General features: G+C 40.2%; 1 protein-coding gene across 1 annotated transcript; it reads right to left on the reverse strand.

The window, feature by feature from the left end:
• Positions 1-557: 557 nt before the first annotated feature.
• On the reverse strand, positions 558-16,844 carry ca14 (carbonic anhydrase XIV; the record flags this gene model as incomplete). The annotated part of the gene is made up of 13 exons (XM_080500325.1): positions 558-672; positions 1,861-1,914; positions 3,167-3,208; positions 3,348-3,432; positions 4,618-4,641; positions 5,487-5,613; positions 7,870-8,027; positions 8,220-8,286; positions 8,361-8,456; positions 11,285-11,430; positions 11,683-11,862; positions 16,419-16,442; positions 16,775-16,844. 13 exons carry the CDS (start codon positions 16,842-16,844, stop codon positions 558-560), a joined length of 1,188 nt encoding a protein of 395 aa, XP_080356451.1.
• Positions 16,845-21,144: the final 4,300 nt, after the last annotated feature.

Consider the following 21,144-nt stretch of genomic DNA (forward strand, 5'->3'; position numbering starts at 1 on the left):
GCTTTAATGTGTAATTATTATCTCGATTTCATTTCAGGGGAAACTAAAAATAACAATGATATTACACTGATAATAAACTCACCAATAAATGTTATGTTTCATATAGTGCAGTGTGCTCGTGTTTCAAGGAACAAAGTGAACAAGATGAAATATCACCCAAAATGTGGCGAAAAGAAAAGAAAAGAAAGAAAAGCTTGTTTACTTTACAGAGTATTTACATGCATAAGTCCAGTAGCTCAGGCATGGCAAAGTCTGCGCCTGAACTCAAACCAGCAAAATGGGATATATGTACACCGAGTGCTTCACGTGCAAACTGAAGACACGTCGACTGCCAATGTCCAACGGGATGAGAGAGAGAGAGAGAGAGAAAAAAAAAGAAAAAGACGTTTGACAGAGGTCAGCAGGTCAGGGCAGCGGGTATCCAGATTGCTTCCTCCTTTCTCCTTCCGTCTGCTTCCTGTCCTCCGCGGAGACGTGACCAGTATGACCATCACTGATAAGGGGGGGAGGAGGTGAAGAGGTCTGAGTGTCTAGTCGGAGGCGGACGGACCTGTCGGCTACGGCTCGGCGGTCTGAGGGGACGGCGACGGCTCTACTTTCTTCTCAGCGGCTGAGGTCGAGTTCAGGGCGACGTCTTGTTTTTTCTCCTTCTCCTTCTCCGGCTCCTTTATTCTGAAACGCCGAAGGGAAACGTCACGCCACTGAGTCAGACACTGAGTCAGTCCACGTGCAGCAAAAGACAATGGGGCCGGGAGGCATTTTTCTGTGTCAGTCAGTTTGTTACATCACCCAGAAGGGGGCGCTCTGGTTAAAAACAATACAGTTCAGCCTGAGTGTAAAAATCTACCCGTTTTCAAAACGTTATTACTGATTAGTAGCACAGTGATGGACAGTTCAAAAGAGTGGTTTCCAACCTGGTTCAGGACGACTTTGGTGACGGCGCCAGAGACATCACAATGAAAGGCTTAAAAATATATAGATATTTCTTTTAATCACACTACTTTTGTATGTTTTTCACCAACTTGCGGGGGAGAAACGGGTGGAAAACCACTGTTTATGAGCATAAAATGTCAGTTTCTGTCTCCTACTCACTTGTGATGTGTGTGATGCATTAGTCACCGCTTCAGGTGTACACAAGTATCATAACTGAACCATGACTCAAGTGGTTGATCTTTTTGACTTGGCTTTCTCAAGAAGCAGATGAAATATCATGAAATGTTTAGATATTTAGGCTTTTCTCGCTTTATAACCATTAATGTGTTCGCACAGCTGTCGCAACAACTGCCGGATGTTTTAGACTTAAATTGTCATTTTTCTACATAGACTCGTGTTTTCATCAATGATAATTGCAAAAGGTTCATCGACTGTCATCTTCACTTGTGCTTGTTCCACATTATGGTTAATTACAATGTACCTTTAGTACAAATTAATAGATGTTCCACATCATCATGTCAGCTTTGTCTCTGTGTCATCAGCTGCTACTTCTTTCTTATCTCTCATCACTTATTGACATTTTGCTTTGCTCTAAATATATTTTAAAAAAGGTTCATAAGATTAAATATGTGAATAATGATCCAAGTCTTCTGTCAGTGAGCGAAGACAAGTAAATTCGCAGCTTTAATGACGCTTAAACAAAGCTGACATGCGACACGTACGCATCCAGTGAGTAATTAGTAGACCAGTAACAGAACCTGAAGCTTTGGGATTGAAGCGTTACTCTTCTTAGTATCTGCTAATGTTAAAGCATTTCTAAAACACAGGGATTTGTTTTTATGAGTATGAATAATCTGGGAGTGCTTGTGAACTCCTGGTTAAAAGTGATGTCATCAGTAATCTAATTCTACGATTGTGAATTGGAACCTTGGCATGGGAGCGGGCCGGTTACTGGGCAGGACGTCCCAGCTAGAAGTAGAACTGTCACAAGATCAAAAGACAGAATCACATGACCAGATCAGGAAGAAACTCATCGAGTAAAACATTTCAGAGAGACCGTGTGTCGCCATGTCAGACCCTCATTCCCGCTTCGTCCCCTGCTCATGTTGGAGAGAGTGTGTGGAAATTCTATTTTGAAGTAAGACTGGGGTGTAGGATTCTGTTTGAGCCTCCATGAGGGGGGATCAGTAATGATAATATCCATCTTGCTTCATATTGAAGACTGAAGACAGTGACACGAGGGTCTGTGGCGAGACTTTCACACATAAATGGAAAAACAAAAGAAGAAAATCATTAAGCTTGAGAAACACCAATCAAAGCGGTAGAGAGGTTAAATGACTTACTGGTGGGCCACGAGGAAAGCCCACCACACACTTCCATTAGCCAGAGGAAATTATGAGAGGAAGCAGAAACAAAACATTAGGGAAACAGGCGAGTTACTGCAGCGGAGGTCAAACCATCAGATTATCCTCAGTGCTGATCTTACAGGCGTCTGTAGCACCGGCTGACATTTCTACCAGAGTTCACCGGATACCTCAGATCTAAGGGTGACAATGTCACAGGTTTACAGGTGCTTATAAAGATAAATGAATAAATAAACGGGGCGAACACGCCAACTAAATTTAGAAAGGCGACAAGCTCAACCGGGACTCCAACCGGGGTACCCAGAGACATCTGAACTAAAAAGTTTGATTTGCTTTGGTAACTCTACAAAGAATTGAGTAAATTTGATCGTGTGAAGTACAGTATAAATTATTTTAATATTCAGATGTACTTTAATCTTTTTCTGTTGTTATTTAAAGGTTTTAATTATAAAGAATGAAGCAAAAAAAAAAAAAATCATTCCATCGATGAGTATTAAATATTTAAAAATGTTTTGAAGTTCCACTGTTTAAATTGAATCATTCTTGTATTTAACAAGTAGTATTTAACATCAGGGCTCTTCACGTCTGCTTCTGCATCTCCTTCTATTCTATTTAATATAGATAGTACATTACCATCACGACAGTCTGTGCTGGTGTATCAGATGGCCTCTCATCTGATATGAGATATTGTAATATTGTACATGTAATATTTTAGCACTTCTGTACATTCAAAAAAAACCAAAGAAGAATCCTTGAGCTTGTCTGTGACGAGATCAGCACCGAGGATATCTCTGGAGCACAAGAAGAAAAATCACAGTTGTGCAATGCGAGCTGAGCATTGTTGTCAGTAGCGAGATCAGGTAAACCACCTGTTTACCGCGACTGTTTCGAGGTGAAGGAGTTTAAAAAATCTGCCAAGAGAGAGGAGATGCAGTGAGAAACGGCTCAATTCCGCCACAGTCACAAGTCACGGAGTGTTTTCTCCTCTCCAACTGGCTGCAGAGCAACACGGTGAGCTGACCGAGTGAGGCTGCAGGAACCCTTCTTTACCGTATCGTCTTCACGATGAAGCGCACGATCACTGCCAGTCCCACGCATCCGCACATCACTCCAATCACTATGGCGGTGACTTCACCTGCACAGAAAATCACTTTGATAAGTCGCAGTGGTGCAAAAACTCGTGTCCACGTGCCTCTTACTGTTTCATTTAGTCTTTTGTGACGGGTTGATCAATAGATCGTGATTCGCACGTATGTGGGAAACCTGCAAGTTTGATATAAATCACAAAAATTAGATATTTGGGAAGGAAATCGCATGCGTAAGCCTTGTTTAAATAGACGTACCTCAAGATTGTTATTATCACTGAAAAGTGGACTGTTTTGTCAGATATTGCTACACCAATAACAGACACTATTTTCAGCATTTTAATTATTATTATTGGCTTTTTGGTTGAATAAATAGGAAACACATTTGAATCTTTTGAGATACTACACTTTTTTAGTTTTTAAGCAGAAACTAGATCAAATAACATTTAAAAAGAAATTGTCCGTGTAGGGTGGAAGGCCATTGAGGAACTTAATGGGCGCAGTGAGAAAGGATACGAGAGACGGTGGAATTGAATGTAAACTATCTGCTGTGGCAACCCTTGATAAAACTTTTGCAAAAAAATTGTCACAGTTTTAATTAATCTATAGAGGAATGAACTTTTTACCTTGTAATCTAATCTTTTGAGATTAACCTGCGTTTTTATTGTTCAACGTCTTTTATCTCTGCTGGCTTAAATCAGCCTGAGCAGTAACTGAGTGATATAATATGAAATGTATTGAGTCCACTCAGTTGGGTTTGAGAAAAGTATTGGAAGCAAAAGCCCATGAATTTGTATTTCTTCAAATGCCTCTGATTGTTGTCGCATCAGGTGGCAAGTCAAGTGTTTGTTCAATGTGTTTGTTGATGGCGAGCTATTTGGCCGTAGCACATGTGGACGACAGCTGGACTTCTGTCTGTGCCAATAAACACTTTGATTTTGGTCGTAGGAGCTGCCTGGCGGAGTAAATCTATCAATCATTACGCTCCACACGCCTCCGCCTGAGCCCGTTTGGCACCACAGCTCGCATGCTTTTTTGTTTTTGGTAAATTGTGTCACTGCAACAGATAAAAACGTCACAGGGCGGGTTGAGCGACTGAAAATAGGTTGAATAATTATTTTTTTAGATATTTATTACACAAAGATGAATCAGCAGTAAATAGTTTTTTTATTTTTTGTGTTTTGCTTGAAGTAAAAAGAAGAAACACTATAAGTGAAAACAACGAGCGGTCTTACCAGACGAGAGCTTCTTCCCCGATTCTATGAAAAAGACAGAATTGTATGAAACACATCAGACTGGATGTTGTAGAGTTCACGGTTGGTTATTTGGTTTATCTCGGCTGAATCTGCTGATCGGCGTGTTTGAAAATGTTATTTCTGCTCGCTGTTTGACAGCAGCGCTGATATCAGAGGGCCTTCCAGTCCAGTCGCTCACTACAATGAGCACTTCACGCAAATTCTTTCCCCTTTGTCTTTGTCCAACACTCTGTCTCCCTCTTTCACTTCCCTCTCCGTCCATTTTTTCCTCTCCCCTTTTCTCGGTTCGACTCGTGTGACAACAATGGAGTCAGTGTTTGGTTTTTTTTGTAAATCCTTTTCTCTAATCAGCTCACAAACAAACAGCTCTCCTTCATTTTCTAGCCTCTCTCTCTCTCTCTCTCTCTCTCTCTCTCTCTCTCTCTCTCTCTCTACCTCTTGCCTTTCTGAGGCTCTTTACTCAGACCAGCAATTGTTAGAATTCCGACATTCCACGTTTCTTTCTCGACGTGTGTTGTGCTAATTGCCACCTCCGACCAATCGGCCACCCACCGACATGTGATTGTGGATTGTTCTGTGAGCAGCAGGTTGGCGTTATAATCCACCGGCGTGAAGAGGTGCTGATGGGGAACAACGCTGGCGTTCAAAGCAGATTGGCTGTGACCTTGAATCAGTGTTTCAAGGTTAAGTTACCCAACAGCACACTGATCATATATTACACCAACTGTCAGTGATTTGAAAGAACAAAAACAAACGGAGCTCAGAGATGCTGTCCGCCTGTCGATCACACGCCAGCAGCAGAGGGTTGTGTTTGTTTCTAAGCGATGAATTATCTCCGTCAGTCTCACCTGCAGAGAAGGAGGTGAAGACGACTCTGTGGTTGAGCGGCTGCGTCGTGCGGTAGTTGTCCTGCAGCAGCATCCTGTCCGGTTCCTCACTTTTGCTGGAGTAAAGTATCGTTTCCATCTTCAGCAGCTGGAAGAGAGATATAAAAACCGGAGGAGGACTTGTAGTGAGCTACAAGCAACCGGATATACAGGATACAGCAACATAAGTAAGAAGGAAGTCCTGCTGGTACATTGAGGGTCGGAAAAATGTATTAAACACAGAAAGAATAATTAATTTGCATTGTACTCTGCTGCCCAAGGGCAGAACGGTATTTTCACTGTACAGAATGTGGTTAGATAGATTTAGGCTGATTTTTGACTTTGCTGTCAGCCTGGGGCGAGAAATGAGTGACCTGCAGATGTTATCGCTTATTGTGTAGCTTTCAATTTGTCCTTGTAGAACACTGTTAGTACAATTCATTGAATGAAAAGAAAATACTGCAGCACAGTATGTTTCAATTTAAATAAATTATAGTTCTCCACTGGACTTAAATCAATCTACCCATTTTTCTTTTCAAACATTATATTGAGGGAACTTTGCTTTGCTAATACTATTTTATCCCATACATTTCTCCTTTCTATGTCCAGTAATCTCTCCTCCTGCGACATCTCGCAAACTTGTCTCAGCTGAATTCAATAGTTGGCAGCTCTGATGAAAAGAACTGCAGTTCGTCATTGTTTCAGTGAGAGTAGAGGTAAAAACACAAAACTGAGACCGAGAATGAACAGCAAGTTCCAACATTGCCGTACAATGGAGGTGTTTTCTGTGACAAGTAGATCCACACAAAAGGCTGCAGGAAACAAGAAACTCTTGAGTTTCACATTACAGGTTCTTTTTTCTTTTTTTTCATTGACTGTCTTAAAGAAACAAAATAACTGAAAAAGATAATCTTATCAAATGATTAATGAAATGAAGCAATTAATTATTCCCGCAGGTTATTCTACAATACCTCACAATGGTGTCATACTTTTTTATAGAAACGGTAACTAATATGTTTTATTACTTTAAAACCCGATCTTCCCCTCATATAATATGTGGTTGCAAAAAAGGTTGATATATCTGAAATGGAGCCAAAAACATATTCGCTGGGGCTCCAGTAGACTATTTCTACTTTTACTTATTTCCCATTATGCTGCTGTTAATACAACCAGGCGTTTCAAGATTTTACTTGCACAGTTACAAAATCTGTGAATGTGTCCCGAGAGGATGTTTTATCATATTTGCTTCCTGCAACACAAACACAGCAGAACAACAGATACTGAGAGGAGTACGCACTTCACCGATACGTTAGTCAGAACTAAAGTAAAGTCACATGTGAAGATTGACCTCGGAGGACAGAGCCCAGTTCACATTTCACTGCTCCAGTTCTAGATTTAGAATTAAAGTGCACACTTTGTTCAGACAGAGCACACGAAGCCGTTGGATCAGATCAACTGGACGTGTCTTTTCATCTCCTGATCCAGTTCATGTTGTTCTCTTGACCATGCTGGCAGGATGGACTGGTCAAGGGAGCAGCGAAACAGTGATGAAGCCACTTGCACGAGGACAAAATATCTTCCAAGACATGATGATTCCTATCTGGAATCCTACTTATCTGGAGTATCTTTTGCTAAATAGTATATTACGACTCAATAGTATACGATAACCACTCCCAGATTGTCTGATTTCAAAATATGTATAATTAGAAGCAGTGGTTTAAATATATACCGGTAGATATATTAAATTGTAAAGTCACTTTATTACTATTTGTAGACGTTATTATATGTGTGAATCATGTTGCACTGTATGCACACATGGAAGTATGATTTTCTCGTTACTGATACCCAGTGTGCTCGACTCTGCCTCCTACAGCGAGTCTGAGGTGCTGCTCTATTCACTTCTAATTGAATCATTCCTGTTGAATATAAAATCCTTCCTATTACCAGGCCACAACGGAGCAAACGCAGAGAAACACAGTCACATACATATACAGTCACACCAATTTAAGAATCTCAGTTGCCTTAAAACATTTTTTTTTCTTTTGTTAATTCTTTTTTAAATATGTGACACACCCGGATTCCCATCGGCCCACAAGCACAGAATTGAACTGAGGGGAGGATGTTCGCCACCACTCATCACTAACATTCTTAACAAGTTCTTGACATAACTAAAACACACCACATGTTTCATGGAAGACAAAGTCTTTCAGGATTACAAAAGAGCAACTGCTTCAATGGAGATGAGCGAAGGTCGAGTTCATGCAGCCCCACTTCACGTATCTCCAGTTGGGCCGGGAAATAACCGCATTTGGCGATTTGATAATAGAATATATACATTACAAGGTGATCCGTGTTTCAAACAGACCTGTGCCTTTGAGATTTGGACCCGTTCGTTGAACAGCGTCCAGATGACACTCTGGTAGCAGGGCGGCGTCGTCAGGGAGCCGTTATATCGATAGTAGCGCTCCAGATCGTTGGGCAGTAGAGACTGGACATCGAAGGCAGGAATGTACACCTTCTGATCTGATGGTGACCAACACACAAAAAGAAGACCCGGGTACCGTATAAATACAAGAAATATAGACACTGTGTACAATCAGAAAGCATAACAAAGTATATTTAAGAAGACAATAGATTTTGAAATGGATTCCTTGTAAATAAAATGTAAAGACACAGACGACACTAAAAGGATGTGTCAGTAAGAATCGTGATTACCTGCATGTTTGATGCGGCTCAGGTAGTTCAGGATATTGTCAAACGCTGGGTTTGTCTCCTCACCTGTCTGAGAAAGCACAACTAAATATTTCCACGATTTATCCAAGTAACTTCAGCGACAGGGTGCGAGAGTTTGATTACCACAATGAGAATCCCCAATACAGCCAGGCCGTCTCTGTGTGTCATCGCTGTGGACATGTTGGGGTAAAGCTCCGAGTTGTAATGTACCACATGTAACTAGAGAGAGAGAGAGAGAGAGAGAGAGAGAGAGAACGGTTAATCAGAAATAAAGAGGGAGAGCAACAGAGAGGAGATTACACGCAAACTTAGCTTTTCTCTCATAAGCAGCATGAAACAAATGAGAAGGGGGCCTAATTGTCTCATTATGTAAGAGGGGCACTCATGCATGAACGGGTTTCCTTATTTTAGTCATATTTGCCCTTTTCTCGGTCTGGCTTGAATCAGCGCTGCGTGATTGGAGCGTCGTTCGCATCAGCCACTCGACCCTGAAGGAACCTTGTGTGTTGGCAGAGCCGGAGAGGAACCGAGGTGCTGAGACCAGGAACCGTCCCGTCTTACATCACTCTCTCCTCTGCAAGCTTCACTTACCTTGTATACCAAGGGTGGAAGCAGACAATTCAGAAGCTTGTTGAGAGTAGTTGTGTTTACTGACACTCCTCCATTAAAATAATAAACTTATTGGCTGGAAAAAAGGTTGGAATCTTATTGCAAATCGCAGTGGTGGTTGCTATAAACTTATAAATAGATTACAAGGTGAAAACTGGACTTAACCTTTCGTACTATAATAGTTAACATTGCACATTCCTGAGTGTGATCAGTGATTAAAGCTTCAAGACAATTAATGGTGTGAAAAGAGTGAATTAATTTCAGTGCTATTTATGTTACAAAAACAAGAAATTCTGTTCACAGGCATTAAACTGATTAAAAAAAAAAAAAAACATTATTCACAATTTATGGTATTAAAAAAAAAGTATATTAGATAAATTTCCCACTGACCCGATATAATGTTTTTTTTTTTGCAAAAAAATAACCCTAAAAATGTCGTCATAAAAGTTTTGGCTATTGAAACATACGAGTTTCATATGCATGGGCAGGTTTTTTTTGTTTTTTGTTTTTTTTTGTGAAGCATCAATCAAGTGCACAGAATGAAAGGACGTCATGCTTTGCTAAAGGCAAAGAGCCAAAAAAGGCAAAGTTCCCAAATCTGGTCACTTTTCCAATAAAGGTGATGAAATCAGGATACCTGAAAAAAGTTTGTACAAGAAGCTTAAGAAGATAAATGAGTACAGGGATGTTTTTGTCACTTATATTACAGAATGTATGATAATGTTATTTTTTTGTAATTCCTTTCTTTTTTTACCTCACTCATATTACTCAGTAAATACTCTTATTAATGCTAAGAATTTTACTGATCCATCCATCAATCCATCCACCCAGTAACTTGTGTTTGTCTGCGGTAAAGTAAATCAAATGACTGCTGGTTATAATTAAGTGACTCATACAGTGTTTTTTTTTTTTTTTAGAGGAGTAGCTTTTTACTGTTGCTTGAGTATAATATTTTTTTTCCTTTTCACATCCGTACTCTTTCTTGTATTCCATTACGGTTCAGGCGCAGCTCGTGCTTCTCTTCTTATTTCAATTCACGAACCCTAACCCACATTTACCATTTACCATTTACCAGCGTTTCCAGCCCATCCTTTTTTTTTTGTCTCTCAGCATCCAACATCGGAATCACACAGAAATCCAGGACCGACTCAACAGAATTTAGGAAATGTGAAGCGGAAAAAGGAGTTTATCACAGTGTGGATAAGCTGCAAGAAAGAGACTCAACCCGTCTCACATTCTTGCACAGAGTTAAAAAAAATTAAATAAAAGGAAGCCAACAATACATTTGGTAATCTCTAAATGTTATGCTGCCGTCCCATCTTTTCCTTAGCTGATCTTGTATGAGCAGATGAATGTAAAGGAAAGTCCCAATGCGTGAAGCTTATTGAATAATCTGCAGTAAACAGGTGCAGCTCAAAAAATACAACATTCCCATACTTCAATTGTATCAGTGAAATTTCCATAGATTTTGTATTTAGCTCACAAACTTAAACGTTTCAAGCCTCGTTATTTTATTCTTTAGAATTTTAGTCATGAAAATTGAAAATACAGTATTTCAGAATGTTAAGAGTGTTTCTTAAAAAAAACGTGTACTTTCATATTTTAAAGCAGTGGCCACAATTATCACTATCAAGATGTTTTGAAAAGATAGTTTGTATGTTGAGAATATGGATATAGCTAAAAATTCAACTCTTTTTTTCTTAATTATATATTAATGAGTTGCTTAGTTATTTTCTCCTTCTCACAAACTTAATCTTTGACATTGTTGAATTCCATTTGTTTAATCACTTTATTTAATTATTTGTTTTTTGCAGTGACACACTGAAATACGGGCTCTGCAGGGTTGTTTGTTTGTTTTGTTTTTTTTATTTCTGAAACCAGTAAAGCAGTGCGTAAGTATTTTTTCATATCAATGCTGCTGTAAAGACTCCCTGGATTTGTTAGGAGCTATTATTTATTATCAAATCTCTTATCCAGAATCATGCAGACAAAAAGAACCAATATCGGTTTTCGGTTGTATTTTCACGCAGTTTTGTTGACTTATTTTTGAAATTCAAACATATAAAATTCTAAAATATTTCAAGATATTTTTTTTCAGATCTTATTATGTAGTTGAGCATAATTGTTGTCAATATGGCTTGAGGGTAGAAATTAATGGCGAAACAAATAATATTCTAATTTATAGAGATGTTTATGGATAATGTCTTCAAAGCATCCATGAGTGTGCACTAAAAATAAGTTATTACACGGCTAAAATCACATTTTTTAGCTACTAGTACTCATACACCTTCCAGTTGAGAAAGCCCATTGTTAGTTGGTTCCTTTAAGCTGGGATCATTAACAGATATGATCAGGTGTGTTGCAAACTGTGCCTTCCTTGTTCAGAACTCTTTTCGATTTCACCCGTTGAATCAGAGCTTGAGTGTGTTTCACTGTACCTCTGCGTCTGCACTCTGCCCGTTGATGGTGTGTTCACTGCCCTCATGACTCGGGCCGCCGCTGCCCCAGTGAAGGTGCATTTGTACAGCTGTAAAGAGCCACGGCAGCCCGCCCAGTCCCATCCAGTCCGGCAGCTCAATGACAACTGGGGGAGAGAGAAATTAGTTTTTGTCTTTAATTTCAACAAAACTTCAGGAATTTATTTGTTTGAAATCATGCATTTCTTCTTAAAGTGGAACATTTCTTTCTATGAATGTGATCTTTGGGCCTTAAAGGATTGTGGCCACGTTCCATCTGATTGCACTGTAAACATCTTGACGACAATGTTGCAAAAAAAAAAAAACCCTCGGCAGCGGGATTCGTTGTGAGCAGGAAGTCGTCGGGCTGCCGTAGTTACCTGTGTGTCCGTTATTGTGCAGAGAAAAGGGCGTGTTGCCGTGCTGACTGTAGCCCAGCGGGGTCACGGGCAGCAGACCGGCGTTGTATCTCGTTTTAGTGGTGATCACGTCAACCGGGGACTGGGAAGTGCCGCCGCATTCGGGGAAATACTCTGACCACTCGGACTGACCGACCAACCCTTCGACAAAGGAAAGACACAAACAGTGATGTCACCCAATCACACAGCCCAGCGGCTCTCCGCCGGTCAGTGAAAAGCCTCCATTGATCGGCCTCTAATTAAGCAGGACAATTACTCCTCTATGGTCTCGCAGCATAATAGCAGTGCAGCAAACAATGTCTATCATAAATAATACATTATTAAAAATAACATCCACAACTAGAAACACTGACCAGCAATTAACACATTTGACATCCAATGTCCTCGAAATACCTTATAACCTACTGAAATCACACGTCAGGGGAAAAAAATACGGTTATTTAATATCAATTTCTATTCGCTTCCCTTTATTCCCCTCCATTCAGCTTCTATAATACAATTCAACACTATACGCTTCCAAAATGAAGAAATGAATGAAAATGATGTCCTGAGTAACTTTATGGATTTAATGGAAAGACAAAAATAAGCCTTGGTTTCAGCCTATACCTATTTCAGCTACAGAAATTGCAAATAAATCAATAAAAAAATAACATGTGTGCATGAACTTTTAAGCACTATAAACTAAATGCACAGAATTTAAATGTTGCACTGCAACTATAACCGAAATCATTCATTCATTCAAACAAACAAACAGTTGACAGTTTTTACCCACAGATTATCTGTTTTGTTCCACAGAATACATTCAAACAAATAATTAAATATTTAAGACTTTAAACAACTTCAAATGTAAGCAATGTGCATCTCCCACGGTGGAAAGAAATGAACAGTCCAAAATGTTGTTTTTTTTAATTGTTTTTTTTAATAAGACTAGAATATTCAATCAAACTGATTTTAATGCAGAGTCACTTCTAGCTCAATGTAACCTCATTTATTTACTGTACGTATCTTGACACAAACTGGAAAAACCTGCCAAGTAAAATTCCTTCAGTCTCAATATTGTGCAGTAAAATGTCCCAAAACCAGGTCCTGCATTTGCATTTTTTTTTTGTGGTAAATATCACAGATAGTTTAACATTTTACTTCATCTGACAAATCTGCTGCGATCCGACCCTGCATATGGTTTGTCTTCGGTCTGATGTTCACAAAATCCCGCCACGTGTGTGTTCAGCATGCATGTTTTCAGAGTTGACAGTCGCCATGGTTTTGGTTCTTATGTTACTTCAGGAGCAAAAAGGCTGGGAGTTTTCTCAGCTGACTCACTGGTCGCCTTGCTCACGTCTCTGTGTTTTGTCATGTTCAGCCCATTTACTGAATTAGAAAGAGCGGTATTTTTGTTTATTCATTTTAAAAATAAAGTAAATAAAGTGTTTTCTGTGTCGTTCACACACTTTGCTAAGCCGTGCCAGTGGGCCGCACTGGACTGGATCTCCTGGCGTTTGAAAACCTTGGCCGAAACCATCATTTCAGCATTATGTTATGTATTCGGACATTAGTTTTCAGGTCAAGCACTGAGATCCAATTTTGTTAGTGTCACTGCATGTGTATTAAACTAATAGTGAAACATACAAACACAATTTACTCGCTGATATGTCTCTATTCTTTTGAACTGGAGATAATGTTTTATAAATGACTGAAGTACCAAAAACAGATAATTTAGCATCCAGTCAGTAAAAAAAAGAATATATTTAAATGACTAAATAGTACAGAATCTGAATTGGATTTGAATACATTTTAATAAAGAATATCAATTTACACCAATATGCATATTTATTTACAGAAGAATTTCCATGTGTGATCATAAAATAGTTCTATTCTATTCTATTCTATTCTATTCTATTCTATTCTATTCAGTTTGGCATCTACATAAAGCCTCTTCAAGCTGGCTCTCATAGCTTCCAATATTCTGACACTTACACAGCAGAATAAGGTTTTTATTTGAAATCTTTAACTTTTATTCGTGTGCATTTAAGATTCTGTTCATTCCTGCACAGCAAGAAATATTAAAAGTGTGGTGGACAGAGGATACAGAAGGTGCATGGGGAGAGGAGAGTTATTAAGGCTGTGTTGAGCAGACAAAAAGAAAGACCCGTCTGGTCCATTGCATGATAAAAGAAAGTTAGAAAAAAAAAAGTCTGGGTGAAAACAGGAGTGACAAGTGAGTCCAAGAACCCGAATTTCAATTGCAAAGAGAGGAATGCTTTAGAAAACAGCCACACTACTACTGACGGGTTTCTCAGAGGGAAATGCAGCATTTTCAACCATGTTTTCAGTCACAGGTTCTGCAGTAGCATGCCTGCAAGTTGTGGATGTTGTTTTGTTTTTGTTGTTGTTGTTGTTTTTCGTAACACTTCACGGCTCATTTAAAGCAGAAGCTTCTTTTAAATCAGCCCAGTGGAGGTACAGTGTCGGCCTTAGTCATCTCGTTTTTTTCCCACATTAACACACGATGGGTGATGTAAACACATGCCACTGTATGTCCCCCCACACACACACACACACACACACGCACACACACACACACACACACCACCACCACCTTGCACCTCTAATCTGCCCCCTACCCACAATCCCTTGCTCCCCTTTGCTGCAAAGCCCCGCACCATGACCCAACTTCAAAAGTGAGTCCCGCAGTCCCGCCGCTGGTCGTCATGGAGGTCTCCATGGCGACCAGAGGCTGAAATTTCTGACCCTCTGCACCCGCTTTACCTCTCCTAGCATGCTATTCGCGTCCTGAATGCAGCTACGAACAAAGACACGCATGCAGTTTCATTCGCTGACGGGGGCATAGAGAGATGAACTGCTGACTTTTCCTCCAACGCTAACTGATCTGTTGAGGGGAAAAAATAAACATTTCTGACGCCACGTAATTCTGTGGTTTTGAGTGACAAAACCTGTGTTAACAAAACCTGTGTCCAGCTCATGATGAGAGGAGGGTCAGACACCACCACGCACATCACGAGTTGCTAAAAACTTGTACTTTATTACAGTTTGTAGTTATTTCTTGGACAAGTGAAGAAGTCCTCACACGAGCTACTAAATTAGGAGAACATAGCTTCTTGGGAAAGTGAAATATTGTGTCCCTGTGTATAAGGTGAACATTGCTGTATTATTGTAGTATTGCTGTGACACGTCAGTCTGGAGACTGATTCACTTTTGAAATCAGCTACAGTTCCATTGATTAGTTGAAGGAAAATGCTCTGTAATCTGGCCATTTGCCCTTCTTGCGATAAGTGGATGTGCATTAATGAGAAAAACGACTAAATAAAGCGACGCAAGTTCAAATTGGTGCTGAAATGGAAGCTAATGTTTATTTACGGCCCCTTCATCATGATGCACTGTGGATACAGGCTGATGTCAATGTTGCTTACTCTGGCATCTTTTGTTGTCACTGTCATGTGAACTGACTGGAGTGAGTTGTTTTTTTTTTTGTTTTTTTTTATAATATTCGTTCAAACCATGGGTTTGGCTTATGTTCATCAAACCATCGGTGTCTAACAGAGTGAGGGAGCACGACTCATTTCATACTACTTCCAAAAATAGTGGTGTTTCATTAGCGTATTACAGCATCACACGCTACTGCTAACACCTGTTAACACTGACTGCCCTGACGATGACAAAAAACAATCCAATCAACATGTTCACCCTTGGATTACACCAGATGCCTATGTATCCCTTGTGATACAAAAAAAAGCACACACAAAAACCAGAACCCTACACACACATGTCTAGATACCAAATGGTTCCAGGCACGGCCGCTAAGGTTTGCTGTGCATTCTGCATGTACTATACATCTCAGTGTGGCCCTCCTGAATACATGCAGTGGGTGAAACTCTGTGAGCCCCATTCATTCCCACAATGTCATTGTCCACAGCATAGGCCGCTCAGTGTGCATCAACAACACAATAAACACATAGGTTATTGTGCACCGCAACAATACAGTGCACGATTTGGTATGCTTTTGCGGCATCCCCGTCCCATCTCCCTGTCTCAGCCCAACACACACACACACACATGCACACACACACATCCTTTTGCACCTGCCTCTCTCTCGCTCTCTCTCTCTCTCTCTCTCTCTCTCTCTCTCTCTCGCTTCCTCTCCTTTTCACCCTCTGTCCATTTCTTGCTTTTTCTTTTCCTATCACCCCCACCCCACCATCATCTCTGTGTGACTGTTGTGCTCATGCCAGCTTGCTGAACTGTAACTAATACAGAGAAAGTGGGAAAGGGAGGAAAGGAGGGGGGAAGGGGAGGGAAATATAAGGGGAAAGGAAACATATCTAAAGTTAGAAAATATTTTTTTTCTGATGGTTTGAATTTATTACAGATTAAGAAATAACATACTAAGTGAAGTTTTGAAGAAAAAGAAATGCCTGCGTACGCGTTGTCTTATTCAGGTAGTTTTTCCATGTATATGAACTTGATATCATACAAAATCTGTGTTAAGCTTGTCAAAAAACTGTCTGAGATTTAAACTTTGTCTTGTATTTGTGAGGGTTGGTTTAAAAATATGTTTGCCGCACTCCAGCCTCGTCTCTGTGTTGTCATCTTTTGTCATTTCCATCACTCTCTTCCAGAACTTTTCTCTGTTGACATAACATGAAAAGAATTTTGCTAAAGTAGAGAAAAGCAGAACTTACCAGTGTAGGTCCATGTGATTTCCCCTGAAAAAAGGAGTAAGCGAATTGAAACACAACTCAAATTCAATAAGTTTTGGGGTTTTTTGGTTCAGTCACAGACTTTATAAACTCAAAATCCAACAACTGCTGACCAGAGTAGCTGATGATAAATCAGCCCGGTGAAACACTAATCTGTCAGTTGGGTTTGCTTTGCAGCTTCATAAATACTTTCCTAATCCAAATGTTTCTCCTGCTTAAAACGGCAACTTCTCCAGTTAAGCTTGCACTGAGACACCCAAACAATCACCCCCCAAACACCCAAATCACAGCCAAAAACGCTCACATGATGCTTATTCCTATGTTAATTAGGACCTTACCGGCAGTGGGAGCAGCTGTCCACTGGAGAAACATAAGTATTAGCAGGATAAAGGGACCAAAAGAATCCATGCTCTGCCTCTTTTCCCCATACACAGAAATGAATAAAAGTGGATGGAGATGAGGACCAAGTGGGGGAGAGAGAGAGAGAGAGGGAGAGAGAGGGAGAGAGAGAGAGCGATGGGGGGGGTAGCAGAAGGGGGGGAGAGCGACTGAGCCTGGCGATCCCACCTGCCACTGCTCTGTTGAACAGTGAGAGGGACGCCACAGGCTGAATCCATGATGGCACAAGGCACGGGAGCAGAGGACGTCTCAGGAGGAGACCGCTGAGGAACAAGGACTTGATGGAGCAAAGGAAAGCCGAGTCAGCAAGGTGACCACTCCACTGAGAGGTGGAGCGGGGTTTCACGGACAGTGGAGAAATGGGGACAAGAGGAGTACATAAGGGCCAAGCGATGCCTGTGCACCAAGGGCAAATGGAGTTATGAAAAATAGCTCATCTTAAGGTACTAACTGCTTCTGACCTGCTCATTGGGCACTCGCATTCTGCAAATACCTCTGATACTTAGCCTGCAGTACTTATACTTAGGTAGAATTATTAATCTTTACATTGATGTGTGGCCCCTTCAGTATGAGAATGTACATTCATTTGAGCAACAGAAGCAGCCATTTGTCCACTCTGCACTGCGAGGACAGGAAGATAGAGCTCAAATTGTCGTTTGAACAAATGTTGATCAGAAGACGATTATAGATCATTCTTTACATCACTCATTATTTCTCTTATAAGCTTTTTGTGGAATAAAAAATTTAGTATTTGAGGTTTTTTTTAAACGTCATTATTTGTCTCAAGGTGAGTATTTCGGCCTCCTTGAAAATGCCGGCATGTGACACCATGTAAAATAAAAATTTTAAAAACAGGTATAAATAATAACATAAATCATATTAGCAGACCTGATGTGGTTCAGGTCTCAGTGGCTTGTCACGTTGACTCTGTCTGTGAAAATCGCTTTACAAATAAAATATACTTACTTACTTTCTCTTGAATACAGGTCAACTTGGATCAAATCCTGGTTGCAACATGAACATTATCCAATGTCAATATTATCCAGGTATAATTTGCAATTTGTAATGACTTGCTGTGACAACCACGGTTAAAGGATAAGTAGGCACTTACTGGGTTCTCTGGTTGAAATCTGGCTGAGGGAGTCTTTCTATAACAGGTCTGCATGTTCTGTCTGAGCTTTCGTGGTTTTGATCATTCTGTAAAGGAAAAAGTCTTGAGTCGTGAAGGAATGTGTTTTATACTTTGAACAAATTGTGTCTGTGTAATATTTTCATTAGATTTTTTTGGACCTATGATGTTTCAGTGTACTCAGCGTGTACTGTACAATGTGCACGCTGAGCTTTTATAGAGGACATTTTCAGAGTGAACGCTAGAGGGCGCCCTCTTCACGTCAAGTCCATTTAAAGAAACGGCGTCCCAAAACGAGATGACGAGTCTGTCACTTCAAGGATTGGCTGCAAGCCTGCAACTGCTCCAGAGATGGTGAATAGCAGTACAGCATTTTGATAGAGAATGATGATTAACGGCAACAATTCAAATTATGGTAAAGTGAGTAATACAACAACCAGGAATTTCTCCCTGTTTCTCTCTGAACCAATTGACACTAAAATACACCACCAAGTAAAGTCATCGAGCTGTGCCATTTTTATTGGCAGAGCTCGATATAATATACATCTGCCATATATGTTAATTAATGCTTGTGGGCTAAGTAATCATTCCAGGGTGCAGTTTCCTTTAAATTTTCGAAAGCGAGATGTCTTTTGGTGTGGATTGCATCACATTGTGGAGTCAAGGATAAACTTGAAACGTTAGAATAAAACTGTAAAGGTTGCATCACTCTCTGAAACATGTATAGAGATAGATAGATAGATAGATAGATAGATAGATAGATAGATAGATAGATAGATAGATAGATAGATAGATAGATAGATAGATAGATAGATAGATAGATAGATAGATAGATAGATAGATAGATAGATAAAGTTGTTGTTTTTTATAAGTTTTCTAATTCTATAACACACAGGGTGTCACTTCAGTGTGCGCCTGTCATTGTAGGTGGGTTTATTTCTTTGGTGTAACCTGATATTTCCGCCGCAGCAGTTTTGGGATCACGTGAATCGCCTCACAGTCCTCGAGTTCACCTCCGGATTACTCCCCTATTAAAATGCTGCTGCCGGTAATTTGTTGGTCTGGTGACGAATATTTCTAACATCAAGTCACGGCTCGGGCTCGAGCGGCACGGTTTGATTGGCTCCCCGCCTCCTCCGTCTGCCTCCGCCGCTCCATCTTCTCACACCGCGCACCGGACCTCTCAAACGTGAAGCGCTTTAGCCAAATTATGCAACAGCAGCGACCCCCTGCCGCTCGCTCATTGGCTGGCCGGCGTTCCGCTGTGGGGCGGGGCTCAAGGAATCCGCGGACGCCATTGGCTATGTGCATTAAGGGGGCGTGCCGGGCGATTTCATTCACAAAATCTACCCGCGGAGCGTCTCTCCGACAAGTGAAGACCGCCCTGTTTATACCGGCGCACGCATGTCGCTGCTGAGGGGGTGTGAGCGGAGGGAAGCTCCGAAGCCTCGGTGGAAGACGAACGCAGAGGTTTTTCAGTCGTCAACAAAATAGTCTTACAGTAAAACATTTTACTGTGAAAATTAGCGCATGGTGAATTGCTGTTAATTACTGACAGATTAATTTATTTTGCAGCTCTGTTGAATTTTCTGGTAACCGAATGAGCCGTTATGAAGGTATTTTTTCCACCATTATCAGTGCAGACTCAGTAACTACCAACTACCGAAAGATTGTATTAGCGCTTAAAATCACTTTTTTTTTTTAATTAAATTTTCTTCTGACTCCCGTTTGTCTTGCTATAGAACTAAATACTTGAATCCTTTCAAGAAACTCGTCAAAACAGTTACAAATAGACAATTTCATCACAAATTCCTGTTTAGACTTGATTTAACACTTTAACACTAAAATTAGCATCAACAAGCAATATTGAACATATGCCATTCAGATATAATAGATCCTTTTTGGTTGTTAAGACTGACAGATACAAGTCATATTTAAAGAATTCTTGCTTAAAAGATTCACTTATTGTAAAATACACAACCTTATGTGTTGTGCTATACCCTACATATGACAAGAATGAAAGCAATGTTTGGAAATGATCTGCATTTGTTTTAATAGTATAATCCATGCACTCAAGCATGGTGTCAGGATTTCCCCCCTCATATTTCCAAGTCAATTGCATCACATGCCTATTGCACATGGGACATATGAGATGAAACCACAGTGTTCAGGATATTATGTTATGAAAAATGTAAAGCCGGAGTGTTGTCAATATTTCATGAATCCCACTCAAACGTCAATGTCAATATGCCAATACATATGTCGATGTTTGAAATGACTATCCAATCATGTATTATGTAACTGCAATCAATGAACGTTATTAGTCTAAAAGAAACAGGAAACAAATAAAGGCTACATGAATGCTAAAATAAATAATATAAGGATTTTTTTTACTAATGAAGCCCCGGCAGTTTCAGCTCAGGTCATGTGATCAGTCACGTTCACATACACACATATTCACTTAGCAATGGCCGTTTGACCCAGAGTCGGTTTACAGTGTTTTTCTTACCAAGGACAATTCTGTAAGGGCAGAGACAAGAGAACCATTTGTGTTTCATTTTCTCACCTTGAAATTATTCAATTGTAATATACAGGGAGATACAATTTATTGAGCAATATTAGTACATTTATTAGAATGCTGAGGAAAAAGAAGGTGGCAAACAGGTGCAGAATGGAAAAATAACTGAGCAGGAGAGTGTCTAATTGTTTCTCTGCTGCCCTGGTTGCCAGGTGAAACGTGATATGTTGGTATGGAATAAAGGGGAGAAACAGTTTAGTCTCTCTAAAGGACTCCGTTTTCGTGAGGCAGATTAGATATCTGTTGTCGGTCCTCTGACCAGCCGCACCTGCTCACGCATTCCGCTTTAAGAAAACGCCTGCATACTTTCACCACCTGAAGGGTCGCATTCTTTCACTGGAAACCAGACCTCATCTCTGGTATTTCTGACATTTTGACAACTATATGTCTACATATGTCGTGACTGAACTCGCACAGCTTCCTAATCGAAATCATCTATTGTGCTTGGGAGGCTTTTTAAGGACATAACCTTCAACATAAACAAACCATTTACTCCACACAGCAGCTGCTGTGACATGCAGAAATATTTTTTATTGCATCATTTTCACCCACTGTAACCCAGATGAGGACGGGCTTTAATTTCTGCACTCAGGGTCCCATTT

The sequence above is a fragment of the Blennius ocellaris genome (assembly GCF_963422515.1).
Source record: "Blennius ocellaris genome assembly, chromosome: 8".
In the NCBI taxonomy this organism is placed as follows: domain Eukaryota; kingdom Metazoa; phylum Chordata; class Actinopteri; order Blenniiformes; family Blenniidae; genus Blennius; species Blennius ocellaris.